The sequence below is a fragment of the Pholcus phalangioides genome, unplaced genomic scaffold, assembly GCF_987345545.1.
Source record: "Pholcus phalangioides strain wild (caught in Gottingen) unplaced genomic scaffold, Ppha-v1.0 ptg000007l_1, whole genome shotgun sequence".
Classification (NCBI taxonomy): Eukaryota; Metazoa; Arthropoda; class Arachnida; order Araneae; family Pholcidae; genus Pholcus; species Pholcus phalangioides.
This window is the reverse complement of record NW_028301600.1, coordinates 617373-636972: the sequence shown is the minus strand read 5'-3', so window position 1 is coordinate 636972 and position 19600 is coordinate 617373. Positions and strand designations below refer to the sequence as shown.

Genomic DNA, 19600 nt, shown 5'->3' with positions numbered 1-19600 from the left:
CAATGGGATGGATAGGATGGACCATGAACTTTTAGTACACCGCCAATCGACTGCATTTACAAGGGGACACCAGTATCGATTGGTGAGGGACAATGCAAGGTTATGGTGTCGCAGGGAATTTTTCTCTAATAGGGTTGTTAATAAATGGAATAGCTTACCCCCGGAGGTAGTAAATTGTAACACAATTGACACGTTTAAGAAGAAATACGATAAACATGTTGGGGTAAATCCAAGAAGCTATCCATACTTAGAATAAGACAACCATAATATTCTTATATCATGTGTATATATTGTTTATAATTTTTGTGATTGTGTTTTTAATTGGGTTGCTGTATTTTTGAAATATATGACATCCATATTTTTTTATGGGCATCTTTTTCATCTCGTCGGGCATTTTGCCTGTTGTGGCGTTGTATTTGTATTTGCATCCACAGATTGTTTCAAATTTAGTTTCTTTCCTCGAACAATAAGCGACTGGAACAACCTTCCCCCAAACATTATTGATTGTGAAACAATTTCCGATTTTCTTTGTGACATCAATCATCTCTGTCTAACTTCATCACCGCATTCCCTCGGCCAACCAATATTGAATAAATAAATATAGAAAAAAAAAATGAAAGAAAACAATAGTTGTCTTCCTGGATATACGGAAATGGTTCGACAGCATTTGACCATACCATTTTACTTAATAAACTGCAACTGCATAGAATTAAATGTAACGTACATAGCCTGTTTAAATCATACTTTAAGAACAGGTTCCAAAGAGTTAAATGTGCAAATACATTAGTACTCCGATGTCCATGAAGAAAGGAATACCTCGAGGATCTACTTTAGGACCACTTCTTTTTACTATATTTATCAATGATTTCTGTAACCTTGATTTATTTGATAAAATTATAACATTCGCTGATGATACTGCATTACTTTATCCAGCAATGGATCATCAATCTTTAACGAACACCATAAATCATGACTTAATTAAAGTTCGCAACTGGTTTTCTGCAAATAATCTAGAAACTAATGCATCAAAAACAAAATTTATGAGCTTTTCTTTGCATAACAATACAGAAATTAGATACAATATTATTTTTCATAGCCAAAACTGCCCATGTAACTTTTCGTGCTTTAATCGTGCATTTTTTCATGCTCATCTTTGAAACAAGTATCTTCTTTAAAATCTTGATGTACATATAGATAAAAACCTAAAATGGAAAACACATAGAAAACACATACAATCAAAACTTCGATACACCCTATACAAATTCTATTACCTTAAGCAATATGCAAATCGACCTTTTCTACTACTACTTCACCAAACACCAACTCTGGCCATATCGCTATAGTGCAATTTACTGCCATTAGTGAGATGGGTTGGGAGTGAAGGCGCTGTCTATCGGTGGTCGCCTCGAGTTCGTTAGGGAAAATATCTTATCAATAGACCTTTTCTACTGTCATTTTATTATGCCGTTATTCATTCACATATATTATATGGCCTGACTGTATGGGGAAGCGATTACATATAAGCTCTCTTTACGCCCCATTATTCAAATACAAAAAAAATAATAATTAGAGAAATTACTAACGATTAATACGAACTTTTTCTTCACCTAAAAATATACCTATACCGCTTCGTTATCCATATTTTCACAGATCGATAATTCTTCTACATAAAAATTAACTCGATCTATCCTTCAATACTTCAAGAACATCCGATTAGAGATTTAGCAATACATTATCTATACCACTTATTCATAAAACAGTAAAGAGAAATCACTTTACGTTTCTTGTTCCGAAATTTTACAACAATCAGCCATCTGACATTCTTGACTGCACTTCATTATTTGTATTAAAAAAAACGTCTCAAACAATATCTGCTCTCTATAAATGATATTGAAAGCTATTTTTTATTGAGCTCTCGCAAAAAAAGAAAACACTACCCCATCACTCAAAAACTTCTGAATCGCACCTTCCGTTGTTGCCACACTCATTATTTATTTTAATACTAATTATTTGCTTCGTTTATAATTTATTTTATTTATAGGAATAAAACATCGCCCATCTTGATTCAAATCAATGTAATATTTTGTGCCTGCGTATATGTTGTGTGTATGTATATGCATATTCATAGATGATTTCTCTGTCTTGCGTTTTGTCTTGGTTTTGTTATTTATTTTTTTATTTATTTTTAATTATGATTAGTTTATTAGTATTATCTACTATTCGTGTTTGAAAATTAACTCAATAGTTATCGTGTCCACCAGTAGGGGGATGGATTTTCTTCGTTTTGCGCAATGTAAGTTTGTTGATGTGATGAATAAATTTGAAATTGAAATTGAAAAAAATTGAATGAGAAAAATGGAAGGTGTAGTGCCACCATCATTATTATTATTTTGTTACATACCATAGAAATTGAAGGAAAATGTACCATGTGTAAAATAGTGTTTGTTTTGTAGTTTTCTTTTTGTCTTTCTGTCTTGTATGTTTTTGATTTTGTCTTGTCTATATATGTAAATAAATAAATAATTGGCGAAAAAAAAGGACGACTGTGAATAAATAAAAAATATTATTTATTCCACTCATTCATCATGCACACTTAAATATACTCCCTATTCGTATGTGTCCCAAAAGTAAAAACAAACACTACCCACACAGTCATTAATTACTCGATCATTATTATTTATTATTATATGTTTCAGTGAGGCTGAGAATTGTTATATTGTGTTAGTATTTTGAAATTGACAAATTTTCACACCTACACACATAATTTCCTCCCATCATATGATGTAAAATCACACAAAAACACGCCACATAATAATAGGGGCCCCTAAGATTTCATACCAATTTTTCGGGCATTAAAATTTCGTGATTTAAATTTCATATTGTTGCATGGACTTATGGCATCGTTTTTTGTTGAGGTTGCGTCTCGTTTTTTTTATGTCAGATTTTCAGATGTTACGAACCTGAGTACTTTGGATGATACCCACTCCTCTCATCACGGCTAATTCCCTAAGTCTAAAATCAAATCAAACTTGTGAGTTAATCCAAATATCAACATAACAAAATACACACTCAGTATAAATAATACAATAAGATTATTTTTCCCCCAAAAAAATATTTCTCTTCCTATAAAAAGCCACACACGTCATGGAAGGTGTTTTTGTATCATTGTGAGGGAAATAAAAGCGATGGGCGGAGTAAATGTTCTTGTTGGGGGAAAGCAGTTATCAGCTCGAAAAAAGAACGAATCGGATCGAAAAAAAAGAATAATTCTTCTTGAAAATAGGTGACAATTTACGAAGGTTTCACAATTTCAAATGTGGAATTTATATAATGTGGATCAGGAAAATTTTAAAAACCGGTTAAAGGGTTTGAAAACGTACACGCAAATTTGATCGAAAATAAAAATCCAAAACGGTCGACGAAGCAAAGCTGCGGGACGGTTGGCCCGAACGGGAACAAGCGATGATGGAGGCGATGAATTCCTTGAATGCACATAATGTTTTCGAAATCGTGGATAAACCTGAGAATGAAAAAATAATTCTGAGCAATAGGTTTTTTCCATAAAATGAAATTCACATGAAGTTAGACATAAAGCTAGTTTAGTAGCAGCGGCTTATGGACATCACTTTGATACTATGGACGCGGCTTACAAAGGGATTATGATAAATCATATTCTCCAGTAATAACTATAGAATCACTCCGTTTACTTCTTGCATTAGTTCCGGAACTAAAAATGACATTTTTCAGCGTGAAAACCGCATACTTATACGGAAAATATAAGTGAAACTGTTTATTTAATGATTACCCCAGGATTTGAAAATCATTACGGATAATAAAGTTTGCAAGTTACAACGAAGTACTGATTTGCCATAGTCTGGCGGAAATTGGCATTTTAAACGTAGAAGTGTTTTATTAGAAGTTGGATTCAAACAGTTGGCTTCCGATAATTGCATATTTGTGTTTGATAATTCAAATGATTTCATTGCTCTGTACATTTATGTAGATGACTTGGCACAACCCCAGAGTTTCTGATGACATTATCAAGAAACTGAATGTGTATTTTGATCTTAATGAAACAACTAGTAAAAATACATTTTTAGGACTAGAAATAACTGAAAATGATTCAAATGTAGATTTAAGTCAGATATATTATATTGAATCAATTTTACTGAAGCACGGGATGAATAATTGCAGTTATGTCAAAACGCCTATGTGCAAGGAAAAAAGATGCATCATTGAAATAGGCATCATTAGAATCCAAAAATATATATATATAGAAATAATTGGTGAACTCTCCTATATATAATATATATATGCCTAGCCAATAGAACACGACCCGACTTGCGTTGTAAGTTATTTGTCTCTTTTAATCAAAATTTAGAAAAGAAACATTTTGCTATTATCAAGAGGATGCATAAATAAATACCTTGCCTTTAAATACATCTCGATCTTCAAATCGATTAAATAATATGTATTCACTTCCGCTGCCTCATAAAACACTGTTGAAGAAACATTTTACTTACCTTATCCCAAAATTCTACAATACATTACCACCAGAAATCACTCACAATACTAATTTATCATCCTTTAAAAAGTGTGTCAAGCAATACATATTCTCACTAGATGGTATAGAAAATTTGTTTTAATGTTTTTTTTTCACTTGCTCATATAATCCTTAAATAACGTAACAGTTTAATTTAACTACATGCTGCATCTAGTCGTTTTTGCTTTCATTCCAACATCTAAAAAAATTATATTTTCAGTTGCAGCATGTAGAACTGTTTTTAAATTGCACTCCTCTGTTGCCATTAATTTTTATTTTAATTTGAATAATTTTGATTTTTTTTTTTTAGTTGACTATTCTGTTTTCCATACTAATCTTTACTAGCATTTACCAGAATGGGTCATTTTTTTGATTGACTCCTTGGTAAATTTTTTCTTTTTGTACTGTTATATGATAACAATAAATTTGATTTATATATATATATATATTAAAAAAAAAAAAAAAAAAAATATCTAAATGGGAATAAAAATTATATTTTACGGTAATTGCAATCAATTTGGTTATCTTGAGACATGCTGATGCAAGTTGGGGTAATGCAGAAGGAGAGAAAGGGAAATCCTTCTCTCAGCATCCCTTATTAAAGTTGGATCTTCTCTGATTATGTGAAAAACCATGAAACAAAAAATTGTTGAACTATTGACCTGTGAAGTGAAATTATATTCCATAATAGAATGTGTTAAAAATATTCTTTGGATGTATAATTTATTACAAGAGAAGTGAACTGTGTAAAATTTTTGATTACTCCTGTAATCATAAATTCTGATAATCAAGCAGCTATTGATTGGTGTAATGGTGCTAGATTTACATGACGAGAATCCGTCATGTAAATTTAAGGTTTCATTTTGTAAAAGATCTTTTGAGCGAAAAAAATTATTGATCTAAAATATTTATATCGACTGATTTGATGATTGGGCGCGGTAGCCCGGTCGATAAGATACTCGCCTAAAGTACCGAAGGATGTTTAGAGGTGTCGCGAGTTCGATACCCGGTTCGTCCTTGTCAGAAAACTTTCCTGACACAGGGGTACACAACAAAAAACAAAACGGCGACTTGACCGCAGCAAAAAATTGCTACCGCAGGGAGTCCTCCATCGAGGGGTTAGCGCACCAACCTCTCGATGAGTATAAAAAACAAGCCTGCCGTTCGGAATCGGCAATAAATTGTAGGTCCCGGTCTAATTATCCCTCGTGTGCAGAAAATTACCGTGGTGCGATAAAAATGATTTGCTGATTTTTTTTAACAAAGCGTGTACCCACCGACAAGTTGATTTGGTGTTTGAAGAAAATTTGTTTGTTGTAACTGTGCTTAAAAAAATGTGTTTTGATTTTTGCATGCTCTGTTCGCAGGTGGAGATATGTTGGTATTCAGAGAGCGTACAAGCGCATGCAAATAATTTGAACTTGTCAGATGACGTCATGTTTTGTTTTTGTTTTTATGACGTCATGTTTCTATCTTGTTTCTCCCGTAAATGGGATGATACGATATCATGTGACGATGACCTGTTAGCACGGATGTTTATTAATCGAATAAATGTTGGTGAATTTCAATCATTGGTAAATGCTTTCTTTAACCTTTTCCGACTCAGTGTGCCCAGTTCCCATTAAAAATTCCCTTTTCAAACACTGAAAATAAACGATAAATAAAATGAAAATTAGTTTAGAGATTACATTTTGAACCATTTTTATCAACCCTAGACAACAGTACCACACATGCCGATTCATAGTTTCGGCCTGTGTTTATTTTTTGAAAACCCTTATTTTTCAAAGAAATTGATTCAAATTTAAAAAAAAAAATTTTTGATAGAAATTTCTTTCCAGAAATACTTTTTATATGTTATTTTGTTGGTTGTACGCTAATCTCTTTATTCTGTATAAGTGTTAACTTTTTACATTGAAAGCTTGTCTAAAATCGAGTTTCCGAATTCAAGGTGTGCCTCTTTGGGCACAACCACGAAGTTATAACGGTAAGTGCAATCTTTACAAAATTATACATGCGTATTCCTCTAGGCCTGAAAATAGACTGCCTACAAATTTTTCTTTTAAAATTCCAACTTTAAAGGGTAGCGTGACAGAAAGGGTTAAACCACGACCTCAGTTCGAACTAAAATGAGCGACCATGTACGGTAAAACGTCATGCTCCATTCACTTGCCTACGCTGCAATTCTGTTTAGGTTGGTCTGGAGCAACTTCCTATAGCTTTCATTCCCGATTACTCCCATTAACTTCACGTCATCTGCAAATTAGATAATACTCCCATCGATCGAGTTTATCGATAAACAGTGAAGTTGAGGGACTCCACTTGTGACACCTGTCCAATCAGAGTTATTATACAGGGTATTCTGTTAATGCACCGACAAACTCAGAGGGTTGTTAGTAGCTATCAAGAGGAACAAAAATTGCAATGGAACATGGTGTCGCAAACCAGGTTGAGAGGGTGAAAATCACGAAAAACGCATGCAGGATTTTAGTCCAGAGGAGGTGGATTGGACGCGCGGGACCCGTTGCTTGGGCTCCACGTTCGCCGGATTTCAATCCGTGTGACTTTTTCCTATGGGATCACCTTAAATCACTCGTTTATGCGACGACTGTGGACACACTGGAGGATCTCATAGCGCGGATTGTCGTCGCTGCGGCAGACATCAAAAGCATACCTGGTATCTTCAAGCGTGTCCGGTAATCATTTTAACGTCGTTGTAGACTGTGCAATGACGTAAGCGGCCACCACTTCCAACAACTCCTGTAACAATTAATCAAATAAATCTTTTTGTAGTTATTATTGTACTTTTTGTCGTTCCAGCGTGACGTCGAAACCTGCATGCGTTTTTCGAGATTTTCACCCAGTCAATGTGGTTTGCGACACCATATTCTATTGCAATTTTCGTTCCTCTTGATGTCTACTAACACCCCTCTGAGTTTGTCGGTCCATTAACGGAACACCCTGTATACTCACGGAAACAGTTATTTTCCGGATATTATGCTGAGTTGAGCTCGGAAAGAAAAGCCATCACGTCTCCGCCGAGACTCGAATCCAGGCCCTCTTGCATACCGGGCAAGCATGCTACCATCTACACCACTGAAGACACATGAATCTGCCTTCCTAATTTCACGCACTGTGTCGTGAGGCGCTGAAGTAGAGGCATTAGTAGCCTCTCTTAACTTCAGGAAATGGCCCCCGGGTGGGACGGTTTAGAGAGATATAGATGGCTTCTTTCTCAGCCAGAGATATAAAGGAAACAGTTATTTTCCGGATATAGATGGCTGGATGGATTTTCTTTCCGAGCTCACCTCAGCATAATATCCGGAAAATAACTGTTTCCTTTATATCTCTGGCTGAGAAAGAAGCCATCTACACTGCTGGCCACCGTAAACTCAACACCCTGAAGGAAGCATGCAAATAATATGAAATTTACAACATGCATTAGCGGAGGTGAGATATGCAAATGATTAGAATTTCAGCGCAGATGCACATCACGCGCGGCTGTGGCGCCACTTCAAAGCGCTATTTAGGGCTTGGAGATTTCGACGATTTGAAGTACGGCAATTGTGTTTTTCTTGTGGTTTTTTCAAAAAAACGATCAATTATGCCTCGTAGAAAACAGCGATCATCTTTTGATCAAGTATCCGAGTTCGACAGAGGAAGGATAGTGGCCTACCGAGATTGTGGATGCAGGAGGGTACGACGGACCGACGTGTTCGATCGCATCCACCTCAGTGCACCACTTCACGTGATGACAGGCGTATGGCAGTGACGGATCGCTCAGCCACATCACGAACCATAGCACAGCACATTCAGTCTGTACCGCATCATCCAGTGTCTGCGCGTACCATTCGACGCCGTTTACAGCAGAGTGGTCTGTCCGCAAGACGTCCATTGCTTCGTCTACCCTTGACGCAGAACCACAGACGTCTCCGCCGCCAATGGTGCGATGAAAGAAGGATGTGGACGGCACAATGGAATGAAATTGTCTTTACTGACGAGTCACGCTTCTGTCTGCAACACCACGATGGTCGGATTCGAGTCTGGAGACACCGTGGAGAGAGGATGCTGAACAGCTGCGTTATGCACCGCCACACTGGTCCTGCACCGGGTATTATGGTATGGGCGGTATTGGATATCACTCTCGCACTCCTCTAATACAAATACAAATACAAATACAACGCCACAACAGGCAAAATGCCCAACGAGGTGGCTGATAAAAAGATGCCCATAAAAATATGGATGTCATATGTTTCAAAAACACAGCAACCCAATTAAAAATGCAATTAACACAAATTACAAACAATATATACACATGATAAAATATTATACAATGCCCATAAAGAATACTTATGGTTGTCTTATTCTAAGAATGGATAGCTTCTCGATTTACCCCAACATGTTTATCGTATTTCTTTTTAAACGTGTCAATTGTGTTACAATTTACTACCTCCGGGGGTAAGCTATTCCATTTATTAACAACCCTATTGGAGAAAAATTCCCTGTGACACCATAACCTTGCATTGTCCCTCACCAATCGATACTGGTGTCCCCTTGTAAAAGCAGTTGATTGGCGGTGTACTAAAAGTTCATGGTCCATCCTATCCATCCCATTGAAAATTTTGAACACTTCGATCATATCTCCTCGACACCTGCGTTCATTCAATGTAAACATATTCAAAAAATGAAGTCTTTCTTCATAACTCAAGCCCTGTGTGCCAATAAGGACACGCGTAGCTCTTCTCTGCACCCCTTCAACCAAGTCTATGTCCCTCTGTAGGTATGGTCTCCAAAACCTTACAGCATACTCCAGTCCAGGACGAACTAAGCCTCGAAAAAGCGGAAGAATGACTTTAGGAGAACGCGAAGAGACCTTTTTGAAAATGAGACCAAGCATTCTATTCGCTTTTTTGACAACCGCTGAACAATGTTCAGAAAACTTAAGTCGCTCGTCAATGAGAATTCCCAAATCGGTGACTCTAGTTGCATCCGGGATAGTGACACCATTCAACTCGTAAGAGAACCGTGGGTTGTTCGAACCAAAATGAGCGACCATGCACTTATCTACGCTAAACGTCATGCTCCATTCATTTGCCCATGCTGCAATCTTGTTTAAGTTGGTCTGGAGCAACTCCCTATCGCTTTCATTTCCGATTACCCCCATTAGCTTCACATCATCTGCGAATTTGCTAGTAATTCCATCGATACCCTGATCGAGTTTGTCGATAAAAAGTGAAAAAAGTATGGGGCCAAGGACACTTCCCTGAGGAACTCCACTTGTGACGTCTGTCCAACCAGAGAATTCCCCGTTCACCATAACTCGTTGCGACCTGTCTCTTAACCACGATTCTATCCAATTCAGCAAGTTGCCCCCTATTCCAATCTCGTGTAAACGCTTCAAGAGTTTGCCATGTTGGACCCGATCGAATGCCTTCTGGAAATCAAGGTAAACAACGTCGACATTTTTGCTCTTACCCAAAGCCTTAGTCACGTAATCATAGAAGCAAAGGAGGTTAGTTACACATGACTTCCCCTTCCTGAACCCATGCTGATTATCCGACAATACATTATTCTCGTCTATCCACTTCACAAACTGCCTTTTGATGATAATTTCCAAAATTTTCGAGAGGGAGCTCGTCAAACTCACTGGACGATAATTAGACACCACTTCTCTACTACCCTTCTTAAATATCGGAACAACGTTAGCCAGTTTCCAATCTCTCGGGACGATACCCTCAGCAACACTACTCCTGTATATCTGTGCGACTGGCCCCAACAATTCATTAGCACCTTCCCTGAGAACCCTGGGATAGATATCATCTGGTCCTGGTGCTTTGCTTGCACATACATTTCTTAGAAGATTTAGGACCTCCACGTCTTCCACTTGAATATCGTTGAGCGTTTTATTACCCCATGCAACACCCGTATATCGAATATCATTATCTCCATTAAAAACCGACGCGAAAAGGTCATTGAAAGCACTACACATGCCTACATTGCTCTCTACTTTTGAGCCTCCTATCGAGAGGGGGCCAACTGTCCCCTTACATCCATTATTGACGTATCGAAAAAATGATTTTGGGTCAGAGCCAATGTTATCTGCCAACCTAGATTCAACTTGCTTTTTACTATCCCTTATCGCTTTCTTCAACAGTCTTCTTTTATCAGTAAACAATGAACGCATTGTAGTACGCATTGCCGGTACTTTAAAAAGCCAGCGCTACATCTCCTAGGTGTTGAAGCCAGTTGTCCTTCCTTACCTTCAGGGCTTGCCCACAGCCATATTTCAACAGGATAATGCGCGACCACACGTGGCACGTATTGTCCAAAGGTTCTTCGTCAATCGCCAGATTGAATTGCTTCCCTGGCCAGCTCGCTCTCCGGATCTTTCGCCGATAGAAAACATGTGGTCCATGGTTGCTCAACGATTGACCCAGATTACATCCCCAGCTGCCACACCAGATCAACTTTGGCAACGCGTGGAAGCTGCTTGGTCTGCTGTACCCCAAGAACACATCCAAAGTCTCTTTGAATCAATGCCGAGGCGTGTGGCAGCGGTGATCTCCAACAATGGCGGCTACTCTGACTACTGATTTTGGCAGGAACCACACTTCACAGAAGTCTATAAATTTAATCATTTGATGCTTGGTCAACATGTTATCTACAAAATAAATATTGTTGCGATATCTCTTGTCTTTCTTGGTGTTGCAATTTGGGTGGCCAGCAGTGTATATCTCGCTAAACCCTGTATACTCTTTCGCCAACTTAAATTATAAGAAAAGGGAAAGAAAAAATATCGATTTTAAACACCGTCTCTTTTGCCTTGGTTTCGAAATGTGAACACACCACTGCGGGTTTAAAGCCCGCTTCAAGAATTTTTCGCGAATGACTGCTCTTCATTTTTTTCCTTAAGAAGGAAAAAAGTCGTCAAGCGGGTGCTAGAACTCCCAATGCTACCGCAATATTGCACATGTAAACGGCCTACAGAAAAACTTGAAGCTGGAGGATGAGTTGTATTCCAGTCAGCCGAGGTTGGACTGAGGCAGAGATATGTAGTAAGGGCTGTTTTATCTCTATATTGCGCTTGCCGCTTTGGCTCAGCGGGCGTGGTTTGCAAAGTGCTGTATGATGTTACGGCCCTGCTACTTTTTTATAGCAGACGGCCTCAGCATACGATTGAGAGATTGATTTCTCATTTACACTGTCGTTTTAGTGTCCCAGGTATGCGCATGTAGTATCTTCATAATCTTTTTATAATCTGTGAGCTAAGAAATGAATTAAATCCAAGTAATGGTCGGTGAGTTATCATTTCTTTTATATATTAACATTCAAAAATAACAATAACTTCAAACGTATATTAGGATTTTTTTTTATATTTGCTTCTCACAGGGCGTTGGAATTGTTAGGAACTTGTGAGTGCTCGTCTTGATCTTTACATAGGAAATTTAGCTTTCTGAATCAATTCAGTGGTTGCTCAGACCCATGCTATGAATTACTGTGGGTGCTCGAGCACCCCACAGCACGCCCGGCTCCGACTCCACTGGCTTCCCATGTTTTTATGTTACAATTGTATAGGTAGTAACGAAGTCAACGTTTCTTGAAGCTACACCTAATTGAAACGAAAACAAAAAAAGGTAATTTAAATACTAGGAAGTTTAAAAAATAATTGAAATTATCTGCAGGACTGGACTTGAGCAGGTGCGAAAGGTGTGGCGGCATCTGGCCGTCATATTTTAGGGGCCACAAAACGGGATAAAAATGCTTGCATTTTTGATTGCATTTTAAATTTAATTTCTAAATTACTTAATAGCTTATACCTTTGTTCAAGGCAGGGAGCCCTTGATATTCAGACATTGAGCCCTCAGAACTAGGGCTTTGACTGACCCCCCCCCCCACCCCCAATAAGCCTAGTGCTGAACCAGAGGGGGGCGCTGAATTCCTCCTTTAACGAATTATTGAAATTTATACAAAATTACACGGGGAGAAAATGTGCGCTTGCTCCGGCTTAAAGAGATGCTCGATTCTCTAGCCCCGACACCCCTTCCCCTATGGTATCTGCATGCAGATACTGCAGAGCAGTGTCCCTGGAGACACACCTGCAACATTTTCACTGAGCAGAGGGAGAGATGTCAAAATAATTTATTACCGAATGACTTCCTTATTACCATGAAATAGTAGTTTGTGATAGTCAGGGTAGGGTGCCAGTGTGTAGTGGCGACCCGGGGGCGTCAAGAGCAGTGGGGGCTCATAAAAATGAGATTCGGTTAAAATTTATTTATTTATACAATATTGCTTGGCCGAAGCCTATACAAGGGAATGCGGTGGGGAATGTTGACAGAGGAGACAATTGATGTTACAAAGGAAATCAGAAACTGTTGTACAATCAACAATGTTTGATGGGAGATTACTCCAGTCGGTTATTGTTCGAGCAAAGAAACTAAATTTGAAACAATCTGTGGATGCAAAGATGGGTTTCAATTTTTGTGAATGGTTAATTCTTTTTGAAAAGCATGAAGCTGGAGTTAGAAAATTGGAAGTGTCGATATGAAAATGGCCATGAAGGGTTTTGGAAAGGAAAGTTAATCGAGAGATATGTCTACGGGTGAAAAGTGGTTGCATAATGAGTTGCACGGACAAGCATTTCTAGCCAGATAAGGCCTTAAAAATATCACTTTGCTCTGGTGCTCTCGGGTCGGCCCTGCAAGTGTCAACCTGGCGCACACCAGGATGCTCACGGACACTGGGGAAAATGGTATAACCAGTTTTAGAGGGACGCAAAATACTTAGATCCATCACTGATTACCTGTCTCGAGTTGGCTTTCAATTTATTTAATAAAAGTTATCTAACATACGTGATTCACCTAAATTGATCCGAGCAAAATATTCTTAGTGGAAGTTACCTCATAAGCAAATGCAACATTTCTTATTCTAAATGGTTGAACGAAGCAAGTCAATAAATATACAAATATTAGTGAAAATAATCGAAAAAATAATTTTCGAAATAATTCAGTAGACAAAGTAGCGGGCTAACTCAGTTTTGCAGGACGTGACGTCAGCTAGCACCGACATGGCCCCCCACAAAGGGGTAGGCTGACAAGGCTCCAGCCTTGGGGCCCGGGACAATTTTCACAATTTTTTTGCTTTTCACGCTATAAATTCATCATAAAGGGGGCCCCGTGAAAGTCTGGTCGGGGGCCCTGCTCCAGGATGTGGGAGCCATGAGACGCTGGAGTCGGTACACTCCAGAGTCTCATGAGACAGCCCTTGTTATATGGCCAGGGCAACACCCCCTAAAGAAGAGGGTGTTAGTGTAAAGAGGGTTAGGGGGTGTTGGCCAGGGACTGAGGTCTCAATCTCTCACTTGCGATGCATTCACGGAAACGGCAACTTTGCATCACTTGATCACAGTCTCCTGAAGCTGTTCATCACTCGTACAAGCTGAAAGTCGATTTCTATCACTCATGCACGATAGTCCAAAACCCTTTCCCGATAGTGAAAACGATGACCGTGAAAGCTTAACATGTTTTTATATTGTCGAATTTAACGACGATGTTTAAGACATTTAATTTATAATTAGTTATTTATACGTACTCTTTACTTTATTTAACACGTCTTCTAAATGACAAAAAAAACACATCAAAACATGAAGCTGGAAAGCACAACAAAAATTCATAAAGAAATCTTTATTATTCAGGTACGAGTTTGTAAGATAATTTTTAACTAATGTTTCAGAGAACAAATTATGACAGGAAACTTGCACATAATTTACAGTGACATCATCGTAAAGTAAACAAAAATGTTCTTTTTTATTTTTATAGATAATAAATTATTAAAGACAGATACAGCTATACCTTGAATTCATATATATTCAAAGTCTTTCTCCTCATAATGGCTATGAAAAAGTAGAATAATATTGATTCTTTGGATAGAATATATAACACAACTGAAACATATTTATCAAATAAGCGTTTATACTTTTTCTACGGACAGAACGTTAAGTATGGACACAAGAAACCATATGATGCATCTTTCAGCATCATTGCTTTCGTTATTTTGTACTTTCAAATTTTCTGAAATACTTATCGCATATAGTTGAACACAAAATCTTGCATCTCTGATCTTTGAAAGGCAAATTGAAATTCTAATTTTTTTTTAATGTATGAACGTGATAACTCTCTTTTATACAGCGGTGGGAGTTGATGTACTACTCTTATTTTGGCACTTTTTCGCTTTTAACTAGCCAAAATTTTTGTTTAAAACCCAACCACTTTGAAGTAGTTTTTGACTTTTAAAAACTGGTTGCTATTAGATATGGCCATCGATTGTGAATGAATGGATGGGGAAAAAATGGTGAATCATTTTGATTTCTCAGCGACACAAAAAACATAAAAAGACCATTTTAAGTCTCGGCACAGTTGCCAAATTATTTTAAGAATCGCGGTAATGTAAGTGTGTGTGTTTGATGATAAAAATGTTATACATGTGTTACGGTAAATGTGATAAAAATGCGGTTATTATACACACTTACGAAGCATTTTCGTAAGTTTGATAAATTTCTTTAAATTGATCGACCCAAGCGTGGCACAGTGGTGCGTTTTGCGAAAATCGTGGCCAAACCCCAAAAAAAAGTTTTGCCGTTCGACCCTGATTTTTTCACAGATGAAGAGTGAATAACCCCCGGCTTCTGACGTACATTTTTTTCGTTCATCACCTCTTAGTTTTTGCCCAGAAGGAGCTCCAATGTGGTTATTCAAGTAGCAGTATACCGCACATCAATCTAAACCTTTTACAAAGTCGCTCTCGTTCAGAAATTTCGTAGCTCTCCGGGGAATTTTAGGCAGTTATTTCTTTTCTTTCAAGTGTTTAGTAATTTATAAATACATTTTGAATTTCGTTTTTGATATTTTTATTAAAAAATAAATTATTGTTAATATCAAGTCATTTTTGAGTGGCGATAGAAAAAAGTGTCCTGATGTGTCCTCCTGAAATTCATTTCTCAACATACTTTAACATGTTTAGTTTATGAAAAAGGTGAAATTAGCTGCTAATATCTGCTACTCCGCTGACACCAGCGACTTTTCTTCAACATGCCATAGCTGAGGCTTGCCTATACAAAGGCGGAATAGATTTGAATTTGAGAAAATTTCTTTAAAAATAGAAGTGTTTATTGCTCTGATAGCCGCAGATTATTTGAGCTTTAACATTGAAAGCTGCAAAACATGAATCAGATTCTTTTTGTCTTTTTTAGTTTAAAACTCAGGGTGCTCCACTCTGAAAAAAATTTAGATTTTTTAACGAAATACTTATAAAGGATCATAGCTCAAATTTTAGGCAGCAATGCACCGATTTAGAAAATCGCGTAAAGAAATGAACACATAATGACGTTTTAAATGGTTAAGTTAAGTAAAATTTGAAAGGTGTACAGAAATCGTAAAAAAATGAATTGCAAATCTTGACTGATCTTAACAAACGTTCTCATTTTCTGCGAAGTACTGTACACACAAAGAATCGGTGGTGAACACATATCAGAATTTGCTGAGACTATAATAAGAGAACAAAAAGGACAATAACTGATTCATTAAGGACATACATCAAAAACTTGAATAAATTCGAAAAAGTTTCTTGCAAAAATTCGCAAGATGTGATGCGCGAATTAATAACTTTTTCTCATCCATTCATATCTAGCATGGGGGAAACAACGAAAAAAAAGTTTAAGATTGCCGCAAAACGTCTTCAATAACCCAAAACTAGTTTTGACTATTTGAGCGATATCTATATATGTAAAATTGATTTTCTGTGTATCTGCCTGTGTATATGTTCTCTCTAAAAATCCCCAATTTTTAGATCGATCGTTACCAAATTTTACGTATACTCGTAAACGATACAGGACCCGACTTGAACGATAGGTCACTGTAAAAGTTCGACAAAACAAGTCAAATGCCCGAAATTATCAGGCAAGAATGGTTCTTGGGTCTCAACAATGACTTTCGGAATGTTTACTTTATTCACCGTGGTTCCCTAACAATGCGCCTCAAACATGTTTATTCCTTTACAATGGTTTGTCACTTCTTCAATACTCGCAGTATGTTGAGAAAACCTGGGCAACGCCGGCTATTATAGCTAGTTGTTAATAAATGATAATTATGATTATAAAATTATGATACACAATTAACATATAGTAGTGACCATAAGATTTTACACCCAGACCACGACCAGAAACATTTTTCCATTCATTACAAACTTTTATCATAAATTTCTGTGTTTAAATTACGTTTTATGCTTATTTTAATTTCCTGTTTTTACTTCTTTTTCGATTCTTAATTAATATTTTTATGCAGCATTTTTATGTTATTATAAGTTTTTTAATGCATCTCAGCAATATTCTTACATGTTACTGCAATTCAAATGTCATATATATAATGATGAGATATCATGAACAAATCCATGCTATGTTTTTTATCGCAATTCTATCAATAGCCATAATGCAAACATATCATATTTTATCCATTTCATATCCTTAAAATCTCTTTAATCATATAATCTGCGCCCTGTCGTTAAAAAAGCATAATATTTATTGTTCCAAACAGTTTTCAAGAATATGCAACGAATTTCAAGGCGAGTAAATAGTTTTGACCACGTTTTTCGCAAAACGCACCACTGTGCGTCGTGTCGTTGGTGAACATAAGTCGTACTATATACACATGATGGTTTCATACATGGTACAAATGACGATACCAAGTGAGGAAAATTAGAAAAAAAAGTCACATTCCTCTGTGTGGGAATCGAACCAACCTCGCACTTTGCGGGCGCGTGTTCTACCATTAAGATACAGAGTACAGACATTTTCTTTCTTGAGAACACTGTGTTTCTTTGGGCTGAACGGGACTGCGCAATAGACAGCCTTCGTTCTATGTCGCCATCTGGGGGCTAATTTCGTTCCGAGCTTTTGTTGACTTAGAAGGGTGTCTATTGCGCAGTCCCGTTCAGCCCAAAGGAACACAGTGCTCTCAGGAAAGAAAATGTCTGTCCTCTGTAGCTTAATGGTGGAGCACACGTCCGCAAAGTGAGAGGTTGGTGGTTCGATTCCCCACAGAGAAATGTGACTTTTCTTTCCAATTACCTTCGCTTGCTATCCAGTCATCTGTACTTAGTATAACTAGCGGATAGGTTCATCGTTTCATTGTAATTCATACACGTATTGCATCATTATATCAGGGTATAATCGTAAAATTTTTTATCATAATATCGGGGACTGACTAGATTAATCGCACTAGACTCGTTTGAAATGTTTCATATTTATCAAATTCACATATTACACTAGAGCAGCGTTTCCCAACCTTTGAAGTTCGCGGCACCCCTCGGGAATAACTTTAAAAACTTGGGGCACCCTTCCTTGAATACAGAATGCACTTTACTACAACAAAAATCACCGAGTAAAAATACATCTATAAAGTTTTGTTCGATTAATCATTAATTAATATGAAACTTGTGATTGATGCTTAGAGCACAAATACTTGAAATTAGGCCTTATAGTTGGCAACGAAACACGTACATTGTCCTCAAGGTCTTGCAGTCTATTTCTTGACAGATGGCAGCAATACGCATAAGAAGCATTATACAGAAACAAACTTCACATTAGATTCACAACATATACACGCACATTCCAGAATGTACCAATTCGTTAGAGATTCCGTAGAGGTATGTGTACAAGCTGCATGTACGGTTGAGTAGTAGTAGTAGTTTATTTCTTGCTTTGTATTTTATTGTCGCCAGAGCAGAGAAGGCTTACTCGCATAGATATGATGTTGAAAAGGACAAAAGTGCGTTAGTATTCGTTAGATTAAGATACTCCTCTCTCAGTCCAAGCCAAAAAGCATCCACCGACGTTTCACTCTTTGTGAAGTTACCTTTGAATGTGCAATTGGCGCAAAGATCAACAAATTGATCTTGTTCGCAAGCCGTGAAATCTATTTCCTCCGCACTGTCTATGAAATCAAATGGTGAGACAACCCAGTCAAGATTCTCAGTGAAAAAAGATGCAAAGTGCGTATCTATTGCATCTTGCAATCTTGATTAATGTTGAGAAATGAAATCTTTCAGCTTATCCGAAGATGATGTCACTCTACGCAATTACTACGAAGGTTTCGACAGCTGGCTGATGCTAAGATGAATCCAAGAAAGAAAATTCAATTCGCCTTGCGGAGAATCGAACCCACGTCCTCTAACTTGTCGGGTGAGCACTATTAAACTACAAAGCCAACGAGTCCTTTTCCTTAAGCTCGTGTGCGCTGAACCAACACCATCTACAGCAGAAGGCCTCCGCGCGAAGCGTTAACGTCGCTGAAGTCCATTTCACCTGTAGCTATTGGATATAGCCACAGGGCGACGCATGCGATATCTTTACCCTTTTTTGCAATATATCCAATGACTACAGGTGAAATGGACCTCCTCGAAAACGTCACGAGCCTCGCACGGAGGCTTTCTGCTATAGATGGTGTTGACTGAACGGGGTCGTGCGAGGACAGCCAGACCTAACCCAAGCCAGAGCTCACATTATTGACACTTTTTTTCAAACCGAACACAACTCAGATCTATCGCCATGGGCAATTTACTACATAGTGAGTTGTGCCGGAAGTGTAAGTGTGTATACCTAACAGTCTGAGTGAGTGTTGTGTATGATTTTTCAGTGCTGCCATCTATATTTCAGAAGTGAAATGAGTGAAGTGTAATAACTAAATAATTGCACTGTTTGTAGGCCTGTTGCTCTCTGTGGCGAGACTTTTTTAACGGGGACATCGGCTCACATTTTTGCGCCTCGAAGTTGGGATTCACTGTGGCGATGGTGGGGATAGAACCTGGGTCCTCCCGATGCGAGTCCGTCACCATGACCACTCGACTACCACAGCGGCACATTGTTGACACTGCCACCAGATGGTGACTTATCCGATGAGTTGTCATGCATGAGAGCAATCAATTCGACGTGAAAAAAATTTTAAGACCTTAAGTGGACTGCCACTTGTTTTTTATTTGTCTCCATAATATCTCGCGGCACCCCTCAGC

At 37.8% G+C, this 19600-nt stretch overlaps 1 protein-coding gene across 2 annotated transcripts in view; it reads right to left on the bottom strand.

The window, feature by feature from the left end:
• Window positions 1–1021: 1021 nt before the first annotated feature.
• The window catches only part of LOC149084775 (uncharacterized), a 188848-nt gene continuing 170269 nt past the window's right edge, over window positions 1022–19600 (bottom strand). Inside the window, exons 6-7 of one of the 2 annotated variants that reach the window (XM_089232523.1) lie at window positions 3381–3520; window positions 1022–1202 (exon numbers count right to left, since the gene is read on the bottom strand). In XM_089232523.1, coding sequence (XP_089088649.1) covers window positions 1172–1202; window positions 3381–3520 — 171 coding nt within the window. In that variant the 3' untranslated portion in view covers window positions 1022–1171. The other variant, XM_089232522.1, reaches the window with a different exon arrangement.